Below are 13,617 nucleotides of genomic sequence, written 5' to 3'. Positions count from 1 at the left end.
TGGGGCCAAGGACAGAAGTCCTAAAAACTCCTCTTCAGCATGTCCCTTCCCTGGCTGGGAGCAGCGTTGCCCTTCAGCCTCACGTACCCCCGTGCCGTGATGGCTGCAGAGGTTGCTTCAGCTTTCTTCTTCCACTGACCATGGGAAGGAAAAGAAGTCAAATCTGAGCCCAGTGCCACGCAGATTATTTTGTGGCAGGGACTTCAGCAAGTGCTTGGTCAGGGTCAGCGTGAAACCAGGAAACATCTGCGCAGGGTTGGTTTTGGAGCTTGCTGAAGTTGCCAGCCCACCATCGTTGAGCAATGTGCCGCTGACGAACTTCTTGGGGCTGCCTTCCCTCTGTCCTCCCTCTCCGTGCCCCCTCCCTAAAAGGAGCCCAGCGGGCAGAGTCCCCTCCGGCATCCGGCCCCGCACCAGCCGCGTTTGTGGCCAGCGCTTCTGAGTGGGGCCAGCTGGCATGGGCCGCAGCGATCCGGCCCTAATGAGGTTAGTTAGCTTCTTCCAGGAAAAGCCTTTAAAGTTCACGTCCCTTCTTCTCTGTCCCCCAAGCTCCTTTTCAAACGCTAGCAAATAAATAAATCTTAGCAAATGATTTTTGCATGTTGCAATTGTTTGCAACACCCAGCGCCGATTGAGCAAGGAGGGAGACTGGAGGCTCGGCCGGGGGCCGGGAGATGCCCTCGTAGGCAGCATCCCTCTGCCACTGGGAGCTGCAGGCAGGAGGGGACGGGGGGGCTGCCCCCACCTTGTTCCTCCTGTGGTCCCTGAGCTGGGTCACTGAGAGGGCTTTGGCTGGGGCAGCTCCTGGACCCCCCTGTCTGGCAGGGGGTGGCGGGGGTGAGGAGAAAGCCCCGACCTTCTCAGCCCCCCCCCCCCCCCAAGCTGTAGTGAACTGGGGAGAGCTCTCTGCACATTAACGCTGGGGGGTAAAAATTGACATTTGTTAAATTCACTTCCACTGAAAGTTCAAGAGGAAAACCAGGTTTATCTGAGGCTACAAGAAAGAAATGATGATGAGGATAATAATAATAATAATAATAATAGCAACAACTGATTCCTGCAAAAGGGGGGGGGGGGGAGGGAGGGATAGAGAGCAGGGAGAGGGAGCAATTTGAAAAACAAAAGCCTTTGAGGAGCGTAATGCTTTCCAGCTGCAAAAATACAGCCTGGGAGAAGAGCAAGTGCTTGCGTCACCTCCAGCTCCGAGCCCACGGCCCGGCCCCGCTGCCTGCCCCGGCGATGCCCAGCTCCAAGCAGGGGCCAGGCTGGGAGCTGAGCAAGAACCCCCCCACACCCCCCCAGCCAGGCTGGCAGCGCTGTGCTGGAGCCAGGCATTGCTGCTCCCGGTGTCCCCTTGGTCCCCAGGGTGGCAGCCGTGCTGGGGACGGGCATTGCCAGAGCGTCCCGGGAACGTGAAAGGGGCTGCGGGCCCTGAGGAACGAGCGGTTTGCAGTCTGCAGCTGGTTCTGGACGTGTTCCCGAGTTGTGTTCAGCCTTTGGATGCCATGCTCGTGAGCTTCCTCCCAGCTGGAGGAGCTGGAGACGAGCTCGAGCTCGGCTGGGAGCGCTCGGTGAGGTGGCAGCGGCCCCGTTCTGGAGGGAGAACAAAAACGGGGTCTGAGTGCGCTGGGTTCTGCCAGACGGCAGCTCCTGGCCGGGGGGGGCGAGGAGGGTGGCGAGGAGAGGCCAAATCCCCATTTTGGAAGGATTTGCCATCGAACGGGCCATGAAGCCAGCCCATGGCAGAACCTGAGGGAGGAGGGCTTCTGGTGGGCCGGGCCGGGCGCCCGCAGGTGCCGGGACTGGGGCCAGGACTGCGCCGTCCCACGGGGTCCTCACCGCCCCCCCCCCCCGGCTGTCCTGTGACTCTGACTCAGCTCTGCGCGAGCTCCAGCCAGCAGCTGATTTTTGGGGAATTTTTGCGAGTCCCGTCGGTGAAACGTTCCTGGCCCTGGCAGCGCTGCGTGCGTGTTGCTGCCGCCCCCTCCTCTCATCAGAGGCCGGTGAATCAGGGCCGGGGGTGGAGGAGGAGGGGGCCGGTTGGTGTGGGGAAGACGAGGGGGGCCCTGGCACCCGGGAGGGCAGAATGCAGCCCTTGCCCACCCTGCACCATGTCCCCAGCCCAGCTCCAGCCCTTGGGGCAGCGGCTCCTGCTGCCCTGGGCTCCCTGTGGCCCCGGGGGGCATCACCTCCACCCCGGCCCCACTCATCACTCGCTGCACATTGGGCTCTCCGCGTGCCTTTGGCGTAGCTGCTTCGGTGCTAATTCCTGAGCTCTGACTGTTTCCACTTATTTTTATGAGATAAATCAGGCTGGGTGATAGCGGCGGGACATGGCGAGCCTCCGCCTTTCCGCTCGGTCATCAGTGCACAGCCCTGGCCCCGGGGTGCGTGATTGCCAGAGAGACATCCCTGTCCCCAGGGCCAGGGCTCGGCCTGAAGAGCTGAATGGGGTGTGCAGCAGTGGGAGCTGGCCCGGGTAGCTCAGGGCTTGGGGTTGGGGTTGACAGGGCACCCACAAAACCACTGGGTGTTGATGAGCTCGGCGCTCGTCAGCAGCTGGGCAGCGCCTCGTGGTGCTAAAGCAGGGAAGGGCTTGATGTAATCAGGCTGAATCGTGCAAGCAGGGGGAGTTGGGGGCATTGCAAAACGTCCTGGCTTGATTCATGTTTTCCCTCCCTCTGCGCTCTGGAGCTTCTGCACTAGTTAATAATTCAGCAGTGTCTGGCCCTGCTCCTCTGGGGCTGTCTGGGTCCCAGCGCCGCGGGGCAGTCGCGGCGCGGGGCTGCGGACACCTCAGCCCTGGCCCTGCTCTGCCTTGCAGGTGGCCAGGGACAGCAGCACGGTGTCGCTGGTCGGGGAGAGTGGCCCTGGGGTCCTCTCCAGCCAAAAGCACTGGGGGACAAAGCCCCCACTTTCCCCAGAGTACCTGGGAGCTGCGGCTCTCGCTCTGTCTGTGGGCCAGGGCCAGCAGGGAAGGGGAGCCGAGCAGCGCGCAGCAGCACCCTGCTTACAGGCAAAGAATTTGGGTGCATCAGGTTTATCCGATTTAACAGGCTTTTGCTGGTTTCATTAAATACTTAAACTCGGCGTGCCAAATGCCATCGCTCACCTGCTCCAGGGCTCGGGGCGACTTTGCAATGCTGGATTACCGCTGCCTGCTCCTCACCTGAGCAGTGCTTTGCCTACTGCTGCTCTTGGTCTTGATGCTGCAGTTTGTGCTCTTCTTCCTGCTGTGCTTGTTGCTTCTGCTGCCTTCATCCTCGAGAGTCCCTTTCCCTGCTGCCTGGCCAGCATCCCTGCAGGGATCCCCGTGCAGCCGCGTGCTGCATCGCTGCTGGTGTGGACGCTGGCAGCAGCAGTGCTGCCCCGTGGTGGCAGGTCCCCAGGAGGGACAGCGGGTGCAGAGGAGGGGACAGATTGCTGCACTGATCCAAGACTTCACGGTGGAGCAGACCCTTCCCCTACCAGGTGCAGCCTGGGCCAGTGGGCACAGCCTGGGCAACAGCGAGCCCGAGGGGGCTGCTCTCGGCTCTGCTGCTGCCATGCAGGGGGAGCAGAGCCAGGACCCTGGTGTGCTCACTCTTCAGCTATATCCATGCTTGAGATGCCTGCTGGGCTGGGAGGTGACCAGGGAGCCTGCCAGGGCTCTTCCCTGGGCTTCTTCTCCCTCCCTGTCTCCCTAACCTCTCTTTGCCTCTCTTCTCCCATGGCCCAGATGTGGAGCAGATGGCTATCGACTGGCTCACGGGCAACTTCTACTTTGTGGATGACATCGACGACAGGATCTTTGTCTGCAACAAGAACGGAGTCACTTGCGTCACGCTGCTGGACCTGGAGCTGTACAACCCCAAAGGGATAGCGCTAGACCCAGCCATGGGGTAAGAGCTGCTTGCCGGCTGGGAGGGTCTGTGTTGCTGCAGCCCTGCAGAGGTGGAGCAAGCTGGGGGGGACGAGCTCCCAAGCCGTCCAGTGGGCAGCAGGGATGCCGCTGAAGAAGCAGCTCACCCCCATGAGGGTCCCTCTGGGCTTTAGCTCTGCCTGAATTCAGCATTTTCTCTCCCTTGGCTGAGATCAGGGCCGTGTGCTGTAGGATGGCTGTGACAGCAGCTTTAAGCAGCCCGCTAGTAGCAGCTAGATTTGGAGAGGGTTTAGTCCTTAGAAGGGCTCAGAGCAGCCCAAGCCTGTCTGCTCGGCTGACACTGCACAGGGGACAGTGCTGGACCGGTGCAGCGCTGGGGGATGTCAGCATCTAACCTGAGTCTTGTAATTAACTGTCCTTGGTGAGCAAGTGTGTTGTCCTTGCCTCTGGGGCTGCTGGCATCTCCTGTCACCATGCCTGCGTCTGGAAGCCCCTCTGCAGGGCACCTCTGCTCCACCTGCCCAGGGCCGTGGGCTTGGCAGTGATCCCTCCAACAGGACGTCCCCGGTAGGGATGTGCCTGCTGGCCACGCTCAGGACGAGCCACCACTTCCAGCTCGTGGCTGAGTGATCCCAGCTGTTCCTGGCTTTCGGGAACCGAGCTGTGTCAGATGCTTGCCTGGACTGAGCGGCTCCCTTGGGTCTCTTTATGCGGGGTGCTGCAGTCAGGGAGCATCACTCACAGCTGCCTTTGCAAAATCTGCGTGGGGAGGCTGCGATGCCGAATCACTGGAGAGGCTCAGGGTGTGCATGGCAGCTGCTGAAATGCAGCTCTCGGGTGCACGACGCCCAAGTAGATGAGCTGGGTTGTGTTTTAACACGTCAGCTGGTGGAGGGCCCTGGACTTCATCCTGGTGACACCAGCAGGTCTCAGTTCAAGTGCTGGCTGCCTGTCTCAGCATCTCTGCCCGGGTTGCTGCAGCTCCTCGGAGCTCCCAGGGCTGCCACGCCTGGGAGCTGTTGGCAGCAGCCATGTGAGGGGTGCTCGGTGTTTGCTGAGCCAGGCACAGGCTCGCCCACATTGCCCCAGTGCTTGCCTGTGCCCGAATGTTGCCTGCATGAACACAAAGGTGCAGCTGTGGATAGCACGCGTGCTTGGGGAGGCGAGCTTGCACGTGTGGATGGCTGGGAGCCTGTGTGCATGGTCCTGTGAGCGTGCAAACCTGTGTTCAAATGCAAGCCCATGTCTGCAAGTGTGGACGTGTGCTGTCTGCATGTCTGCAGCCTCTCTTTTTCTGGACTGGAGGTGGCATCCAGGCTCTGAGCTCCCCTCTCTGCCTTCCTCACGCAGCAAGGTGTTCTTCACGGACTACGGGCAGATCCCCAAGGTGGAGCGCTGCGACATGGACGGGCAGAACCGCACCAAGCTGGTGGACAGCAAGATTGTCTTCCCCCACGGCATCACCTTGGACTTGGTGAACCGGCTCGTGTACTGGGCTGACGCCTACCTGGACTACATCGAGGTGGTGGACTACGAAGGCAAGAACAGACATACCATCATCCAGGGCATCCTGGTGAGTGGGGCCAGAGGCAGGTCGGGACTGGGGGCTTCACTGCAGAGTGTGCTGGAGGGACACCTGAGCTTAGCCTGCGGGGAGCAGTGGTTCGTGAGCTTTGCCTGCTGGTTTCAGCAAATAAAAGCCGTGAGCAGCAGGTCCTGCACTACCTGACTGCCAAGCCCCATCCCCTGCCCTAAAGGCGGCGGGGAGTGAGAGCCATAGGGCAGGAATTCAGGGGCTTCAAATACCTCAGAGCCAGGTTCTTGCATCTCCTAAATTCCTCATGGGTGTCTGAATGGTGCCTTCCAGATTGAACACCTCTACGGGCTGACGGTCTTTGAGAACTACCTCTATGCCACCAACTCGGACAACGCCAACGCCCAGCAGAAAACCAGCGTCATCCGGGTCAACCGCTTCAACAGCACCGAGTACCAGGTGGTGACGAGGGTGGACAAGGGAGGAGCACTGCACATCTACCACCAGCGGCGGCAGCCCACAGGTGAGAGCCCCGACCTGGGAAAAGCAGCTTCTTGGACCCTGAAAGGCACCAAAGGGGGAGGAATGGGATGCAGAGGCCCCTGGTTGAGCCGTGGCCTGTCTGGTACAACAAGCGGGGTCACCATCCCTCTCCCTGGGCAGAAGGGGTGTTCAGGTGTCAGCGGTGGCTGCGTTGGGGCAGTTTCCCATGGCACAGCGCTGCCTCTGTGTGTAGCTGCTGTGCTGGGGGCTGGTGTGAGGCTGTGGGGGTGTTCTGGGGTTCTGGGGACAAGCTGCACCTCCTGAATTTCCGATGGGACAGATTCACTTCCCCAAGCTAGAGACTCACTTCTGCTGCGCCCGGTTAGCTTGATGCCCAGCTCCCATGCCCATGCTGGATCAAAATCCCCTGCTGTGAACCCTGGACACGCCTGGCCCTTATGGGTGCTGCTGCTCTGTGAGCAGCCCACGCCTCGCTGCCTAGGGGAGACAGCAGGGTGGAGAGGGGCTGGCTCGGAGCAGCCCCCGCTCTTCCTGCTGCCCTCTCCAGGAGCAAAGCCTTGCCACAGAGCAGGTGTCCTGGCTCGCAACCCGCTGTAAGCCCGTCCCCTTCCCACATCTGAGGGGAGCCCGGGAGCTGCGCTCCCACTTGTGCCTCGTTCACTTGACCGCATTTCCTTGCCGCACAGGTTGGCGGGGCGGCTCTTCCTCCAGGCTTGCACCTTCCTGGGAACCCGGGCTCAGGGGCTGCATCAGCCCTGCAGGCTGGGCTGGGCTCCGGCACTGCTGGGGAGGCTGCTGGAGCTGCCTGCATGGGCAGAGCACTGGGCAGGCTGCGGCGCACCAGGATGGGGACAGGGAGCTCACAGTCAGCAGCTCCGCAGGGGCGGAGGCAGCGGCTGCCGGGCACGGCCGTGGTCTGCGGAGATGTGCGAAGCTGCCGCCTGCAGCAACCTCCTGGGCGAGGGCAGAGCCTGGGGCTCCTGCTCTGCAGGCAGCAGCGCTGGGCCGAGTGCCTCTGGGCTGCCTCCCGCCCTGGGGTGTCCCCCGCCACCATCGTTTCCTCCCCGAGCTAGAAATGAGAGCTGTCCCCAAGGGCCGGCCGGGCGGCGCGGTGTGATTGATCGATCATGTCGCGCTAGAGAGCAAAGGGAAATGAGAGCAGATGCAGCATCTTGAAATATTAATGGCTGCCTTCTCCAGTGCTGCGTGCTTTCTGTCCCCGCGGGTGCATTCACCCTTTGACGGGGCACTGTGCTCCTGGACACCAGGAGACTGCAGGAGAGTTAAAAGGCTTTGGTGCCGCAGACATCACCCCCTCCCCTGCTCACATCCTTCCCCATTTGTCTGCTCCACCCCCAGCACCTTCCTGTAGTTAAATCAATTTACATGTTTAAAACCCTCTTAGTGTCTGCAGCCTGCTTGGCATTTTCCAGAATATAAAACTAATCAGGAGATTTCTGCACGGGGAATGGGCGTGCTTTGGGAGGTTCTGGGCCAGGCGCATGCTGTCCCTGGCCCTGGGGCCCCACGGGGACGTGTCCCACCAGCAGCCCATGCAGCTGGAGGGCTCGCTGCTTGCAGGGGCAGCACAGAGGCAGTGTGGTCCAACAGTTACAGCAGTGTGCTGGGACACGGGGTGCTGCTTTCTGCTCCTCCCTGATCCAGATTCTGGGGCAGGCCCCTTTCCATCTCTGCCCTGTGCCATGCTCGGCTCCTGGCTGCAAGGGGGCTCCCCAAGCCCAGAGCCACCAGACAAGGACAAGGCTGTCCTTGTGTTCCTTCGATGGTCTCCAGAGATGGTAAATGCACCCCTGACCCCATCCACTGCTCTCTCTCCGTGTAGTGAGGAGCCATGCCTGTGAGCCGGACCAGTTCGGCAAGCCGGGGGGCTGCTCGGATATCTGCCTGCTGGGGAACAGCCACAAGACTCGCACCTGCCGGTGCCGCTCTGGGTTCAGCCTGGGAAGTGACGGGAAGTCCTGCAAAAGTGAGTCCTGCCCTGCGCCGGAGAGCCGCGAAGGAAGGGGGAGAGGAGGGCAAGCGGCTGCCCTGTGCTGCTTGGGGGAAGACAGGGGGCTGGGCAGGGGGCACGCAGGGCCCAGAGCGAGCAGAGGTTTTTGATTCCTTCCCCCCTGGCTGCTCGCCCCTGCCCTGCCAGATCGGGCTGGTGGTGATGGTGCTGCCCCCTTCTCTCTGCAGAGCCCGAGCACGAGTTGTTCCTGGTGTACGGGAAGGGGCGTCCAGGCATCATCCGCGGGATGGACATGGGGGCCAAGGTGCCGGATGAGCACATGATCCCCATCGAGAACCTCATGAACCCCCGAGCACTGGACTTCCACGCTGAGACCGGTTTCATCTATTTCGCTGACACCACCAGCTACCTCATCGGGCGCCAGAAGATCGATGGCACGGAGCGAGAAACCATCCTGAAGGACGGTGCGTGGCCGAGGGGCACAAGCCTGCGCCCTCACCGGTGTGTGGCCAGGCTCTGGGAGCTGGCAGCAGCATCTTCTCACACAATGGCAGTGCTTTTGTCTGCTCCCTTGCGTATTTGAGCCTTAAAACTAAGGTTTGGAGCTGTTTGGGTTTGTCCGCAGGCTGATATTGAGAGCATGGGCTCCAGCAGCAGCGTGTGAGGGACTCCTGGGCTGTGGCTCGTGCCAGGCACAGACATCCCCTGCCCCCAGACCCACCCTCACCCCTTCCAAGGCAAAGATGAGGAAGGGGTCGGGGATCCTCAGCCCAGGCTCCTGGGGATACAAGGTGGCTGATCCCTCCCACTTTGCCCAATGAATTCCTTTTTTGGCAAACAGACCAAGGATGCTCCTGAATTCATCTTTCCTCAGCCCGGTTCCCTTGGCTCCAGCACCTCTGGAGGAGCTGCGTGCCCTGGGCAGGGGGCTGTGTTGTCCCCTGTTGGTCTGAGCTGGAGTTGGGCGGTGATGAGTGCACCGTTCATTTTATGGGGCCATCGCTTCCACTCCTCGTCTTCCTGCTGTTGCCTAATTCATGCTCCTGCTTTTCCCCAAAGGTATCCACAATGTGGAAGGGATCGCTGTGGACTGGATGGGGAACAACCTGTACTGGACTGATGATGGCCCCAAGAAGACCATCAGCGTGGCTCGGCTGGAGAAAGCCGCCCAGACGCGGAAGACGCTGATAGAGGGGAAGATGACGCACCCCCGAGCGATCGTGGTGGACCCCCTGAATGGGTGCGTGGGCAGGCAGGGCTCGAGGGGGGCACATGGCCACGGCGGGGAGGACCCCCCTGGATCTGCAGCTCTGCACACTCGCGGTGTGTCCCTGAGCCCACGGGCGCTTGTGGTTGCTCCCAAGCTGTGCCAATGGGGCCACGCAGGGCAGGAGCTCCTGGAGCAGCGATGGCAACAGCTCCTCCAGCCCAGAGGCTCCTCTGGCCACAGGGGACCAGGAACTTTCCTGCTCACCCACCTCTCCCAGCTGCCCCATTCCTTCTTCCCCATCTCCCATCCCTTCTCCTGCCATCTCTTTCACAACTGGGTCTCCTCTGGTGCGCTGGCAGTAGCAGCAGCATTGCTGTGGGTGGGAGGCCACTGAGCTGCTGCGTTGGGCTGGGGTCTGTGTGGCTGTAAGCATGGGGAAGGTCTTTGGCATCGGTGACAGCTTAGCATCTGTTGCAGGTGGATGTACTGGACAGACTGGGAGGAGGATCCCAAGGACAGCAAGAGGGGCAAGATCGAGCGAGCCTGGATGGACGGTTCTAACCGCAACATCTTCATCACCTCCAAGACCGTCCTGTGGCCCAACGGGCTCAGCCTGGACATCCCAGCCAAGATCCTCTACTGGGTGGATGCTTTCTACGACCGCATCGAGATGGTCTACCTCAATGGCACGGAGCGGAAGGCAAGTGGAGGCCCCACAGGCTCTTGGTCGCTAATTTCCTCGGGTCAGGGGATGTGGGCAGTCCTGCTGCGTCTGGCTGTGTTTGCTGCAGGTCTGCTCAGCAGGAGGCTGGCTGCATTCAGCCGTGTTCGCCTGCTGTCTGTCCCATCCTCTGCCCTTTCTCTACCCTGTCCCTTCTGTCCCACCCTGCGGGGCTGCCCCGAGCACCCTCCCAGCTGACGACAAGCCTCTGCCTCCCTGCACTGCAGATCGTGTATGAGGGACCTGAGCTGAACCATGCCTTCGGGCTGTGCCACTACAGCAGCTTCCTCTTCTGGACCGAGTACCGCAGCGGCAGCATCTACCGGCTGGACCAGGCCTCCAAAGTGGTCAGCCTGCTCCGGAACGAGCGCCCACCCATCTTTGAGATCCGGATGTACGATGCGCAGCAGCAGCAAGGTGCTGGAGCCGCCTCTGCCTGGCTCCGGGGGGCCCTGCGGTGAACGAGGGGTCTGGAAGAGAAATGGGACTGGAACAGGGCCTGAGCAAGTGCCCCATCCAAATTGCCTCCCACCTCCTTTTGCTTCCTCATGGTCATGTCCCTGGCACCCTGCCTTTCTTTAAACACAGTGATTGCTCTTCTCATGCCTTTCCCTCCTTTCCTCTCTTCCCTCCCTCCCTCCCTCCCTCCCAGGCCTCCTGTCTGGCTCAGCCAGGCTTTGCATCCCGTGAGGGTCCCCAGTGCCTTGTGTGGCCGGATGAATTGGGGTGTCCAGCTGGGTTCCAGCCGTGGGGGGTGGGTCCTGGGGATCTGGGTCAGCAGAGTCACCTGAATGAAGTCCCTTTCTGCTGGCCCAGGCTGCGGCTCACCCCAGCCTTGCCTCCGCAGTGGGCTCCAACAAGTGCCGCGTCAACAACGGAGGCTGCAGCAGCTTGTGCCTGGCCACCCCCCGGGGCCGTCAGTGTGCCTGTGCCGAGGACCAGATCCTGGGAGTGGACTCTGTCACCTGCCAGGGTAGGGCTGCCCGAGGGCCTGGCTCCTGCTGGGGCACCCCCTTCCCGGAGGGGTGGACGGGAATGCGGGGTCTGCAGCTCCGTGCGGTGGGGGCTGCGTCCTGTTGTTGTGTGCTCCGGGGCCAGTGCTCGTGGGCACAAGTGTTTCTGGAAGCTCCTGGGGCTGTGGGGCAGTCACGTAGGCAGCATGGGGATGCAGGACTGTCCCCACTGCCCCGTCCCCCTACACTTCAGCCAGTCACTTGATTAAAATCCTCTCCCCCTTTGCTTTTCCCTTCCAGCCAACCCATCCTACATCCCCCCTCCGCAGTGCCAGCCCGGGGAATTTGCCTGCAAGAACAACCGCTGCATCCAGGAGCGCTGGAAATGCGATGGGGACAACGACTGCCTGGACAACAGCGATGAAGCCCCCGAGCTCTGCCGTGCGTAGCTGCCTCCTGCGTGCTGGGAGAGCGCAGTCTGTCCCAGATTTTTTCCTCCGCAAGACGTGGAGGAGGAGCGGGGCTGGGAGGGAGCAGGGCAGGTCCTGAGCACGTGTCTCCCTTGCAGATCAGCACACGTGCCCCTCGGACCGCTTCAAGTGCAAGAACAACCGCTGCATCCCCAACCGCTGGCTCTGCGACGGTGACAACGACTGTGGGAACAATGAGGACGAGTCCAACTCCACCTGCTCGGGTGAGGAGCCTGGCAGATCCTCAAGGAGCAGGGGGAGAGACAAGCCTTTGCTGTTCCCCTTGCACAGTGGGGCTGAGGTTTTAGGGCCACATGCGGGGGTCTCTGCTGCCCACCTTGCAGAGGGTTTGGCGGCTGTGCCTTGCGGGAGACCCTCTGGAGTTTGTTCCCCACCTTTCGCCCAGCACCCCAAGGCACTGCCAGCTGTTATAGCTCTGTCCATCTCGCCCTGCACCAGCTCGGACCTGCTCTCCCAACCAGTTCTCCTGTGCCAGCGGGCGCTGCATTCCCATCTCCTGGACCTGTGACCTGGACGATGACTGTGGGGACCGCTCCGATGAGTCTGCTTCGTGTGGTGAGCTGGGGGAGGAAGCACAGGTCCCTCTGAGAAGGCCACAGGGCTGGGTGCGAGCAAGGGCGTCTGATCATGCTCATCATGCCTCTCCCTCCTCCGCAGCCTACCCGACCTGCTTCCCCTTGACGCAGTTCACCTGCAACAACGGGCGCTGCATAAACATCAACTGGCGCTGTGACAATGGTAAGGACCGGGCACCCGAGCTGGGAAAGGGGCGAGATCAGACGCAGGGGTGCCAACCTGGCTGTGGCTCTGTTCGGCTAGCCTCTGACTGCAGGGGCTGCTCCCCAGCCTGCTGCTACCCACCAGAGCCCTGGCTGCGGAGGGAGGAGGTGTTAGCTGCAGCTGTAAGGGTGTCCCACAGCACCAGCACCCGCGTCTCCTTGGCTGCTACTGGGGGAACGGGTGTTGCAGGAGCAGCCTGGCAGGGATCACTTCAGCAGGCCTTGGCACTCTTTGTGGGGTGCCCTAAACTCTGTGCCCCGCTGCTCCAGGCCTGTGCTGGCGGCAGGGCTGAGCCGGGTCCCACAGCCCCAGGAAGGCACAAGAGGTCTCCCAGGAAGCTCAGGTCTGCCCTTGCTTCTGGGGCCAGGGCTAGGAGAAAGGGTTTGCCCCAAGGCCGCCCTCCTTCCCCACAGGTTTAGTTTGATCTTCCTAACAGCTCTGCATTGTTAGGTTTAATTAGTGGCTTCAGAGAGGCATGTTTAGAACTGCGGAGTGCACTACTGGTGTGCAGGGGGTTAGCGGGGAGCTGCAGGATGCGAGCAAGCCTCTCCCTGGGTCCTCATGAGCAGGTGGCCTCGTCCCCCGGGTCAGCCACCCCCACGAAGGGGCCACAGGTTTCCCGGAATCCACAAGTGCTTGCAGTCAGCAGCTTGCAAAAGCGACGGCCTTGGCACGGAGCACCGCTGGGCAGCAGAGCTGAGAGCCGGCCTCGGCCAGGTGCCATGCACCCACAGGGCAGGAGCTGCAGTGACAAGGGGGCTGCCCACAGGCCCCCTGCATCCTCTGCTGCTTCTGATCTGCCCTCCCCAGCAGCCCGGCGTGCCTGCGCAGCGTCTGTGTGTCCCTTTCCGTGTCGGTGTTCCCGTCCGGCGTCTCTGTGCTGCTCTCTGTGCGTGTGCTGTGTCGTGTTGTTTTGTTTGTCATTGTGCCCACTCTCCTGTCTTGGTTGGTTCTGTGTTTCAGAAAAAGATTGTGGGGATGGCTCTGACGAAAAGAACTGTCCAAAGCCTACCGGTTAGTGCATAGATCAACATGCACCAGACCCCAACCTGGTCCCATGCAGCCCCCCAAACCTGCCCCCTCCGGAGTGCTGCCAGCCCCCTGGGGCTGCTTCTGCAGACGGTGGCAGCGGCCCTTGCACTCCAGCAGCAGGAGAGGGAAAGTGGATGGTGGGCAGGGTGCCTCCCGGCTCACCCCGCTCAGTGGGTTGGGAACTCCTGCTAGAGGGAGCCCGGAGAGGTCAGGGTCTGGAGCTGCAGGAGCTGGGCTGCCTGGCAAGGCCACAACGCAGCCCCCAGGGCCATCGTCCCCACGTGGGGCAGCACGGGCTGAGCACCCTGTCCAGGGGGAGGCAAAGACCCTCCGCTGAGCTCAGGTGGGCATCTGCCGCAAAGCAGAGCCCCCTGGTACTTCCAGAGCCCCCCAGTACTTCCAACAAGCTGGGTCAGCGCTGGTGGCCCTGGCAGCCCAGGGGGTGCAGGGCAGGGCATCGGGGCCACATTACCAGTGTGACAGCAGTGTCAGGATAAATCTCCCATCCTCAGCTGGGATTCCTTGCAGGCAAGCTGACACCCCACAATTGGCCATACC

General features: G+C 61.7%; 1 protein-coding gene across 8 annotated transcripts in view; it reads left to right on the top strand.

Moving 5' to 3' along the window:
- Positions 1 to 13,617, top strand: part of LRP1 (LDL receptor related protein 1) — an 87,486-nt gene that overhangs the window by 38,800 nt on the left and 35,069 nt on the right. For all 8 annotated transcript variants that reach the window (XM_072031914.1, XM_038171503.2, XM_072031910.1 and 5 more), the window contains 13 exons: positions 3,719 to 3,881; positions 5,213 to 5,435; positions 5,730 to 5,919; positions 7,744 to 7,887; positions 8,100 to 8,336; positions 8,932 to 9,112; positions 9,560 to 9,782; positions 10,031 to 10,220; positions 10,651 to 10,776; positions 11,057 to 11,197; positions 11,325 to 11,450; positions 11,686 to 11,802; positions 11,905 to 11,985. In XM_072031914.1, coding sequence (XP_071888015.1) covers positions 3,719 to 3,881; positions 5,213 to 5,435; positions 5,730 to 5,919; positions 7,744 to 7,887; positions 8,100 to 8,336; positions 8,932 to 9,112; positions 9,560 to 9,782; positions 10,031 to 10,220; positions 10,651 to 10,776; positions 11,057 to 11,197; positions 11,325 to 11,450; positions 11,686 to 11,802; positions 11,905 to 11,985 — 2,142 coding nt within the window. The remainder of the gene's footprint in view (positions 1 to 3,718; positions 3,882 to 5,212; positions 5,436 to 5,729; positions 5,920 to 7,743; positions 7,888 to 8,099; positions 8,337 to 8,931; positions 9,113 to 9,559; positions 9,783 to 10,030; positions 10,221 to 10,650; positions 10,777 to 11,056; positions 11,198 to 11,324; positions 11,451 to 11,685; positions 11,803 to 11,904; positions 11,986 to 13,617) is intronic.

This window comes from Anas platyrhynchos, chromosome 34 (genome assembly GCF_047663525.1).
Source record: "Anas platyrhynchos isolate ZD024472 breed Pekin duck chromosome 34, IASCAAS_PekinDuck_T2T, whole genome shotgun sequence".
NCBI classification, from domain to species: Eukaryota; Metazoa; Chordata; class Aves; order Anseriformes; family Anatidae; genus Anas; species Anas platyrhynchos.
Note: the sequence above shows the minus strand (reverse complement) of the source record. Positions and strands in the feature narration are given on the sequence as shown.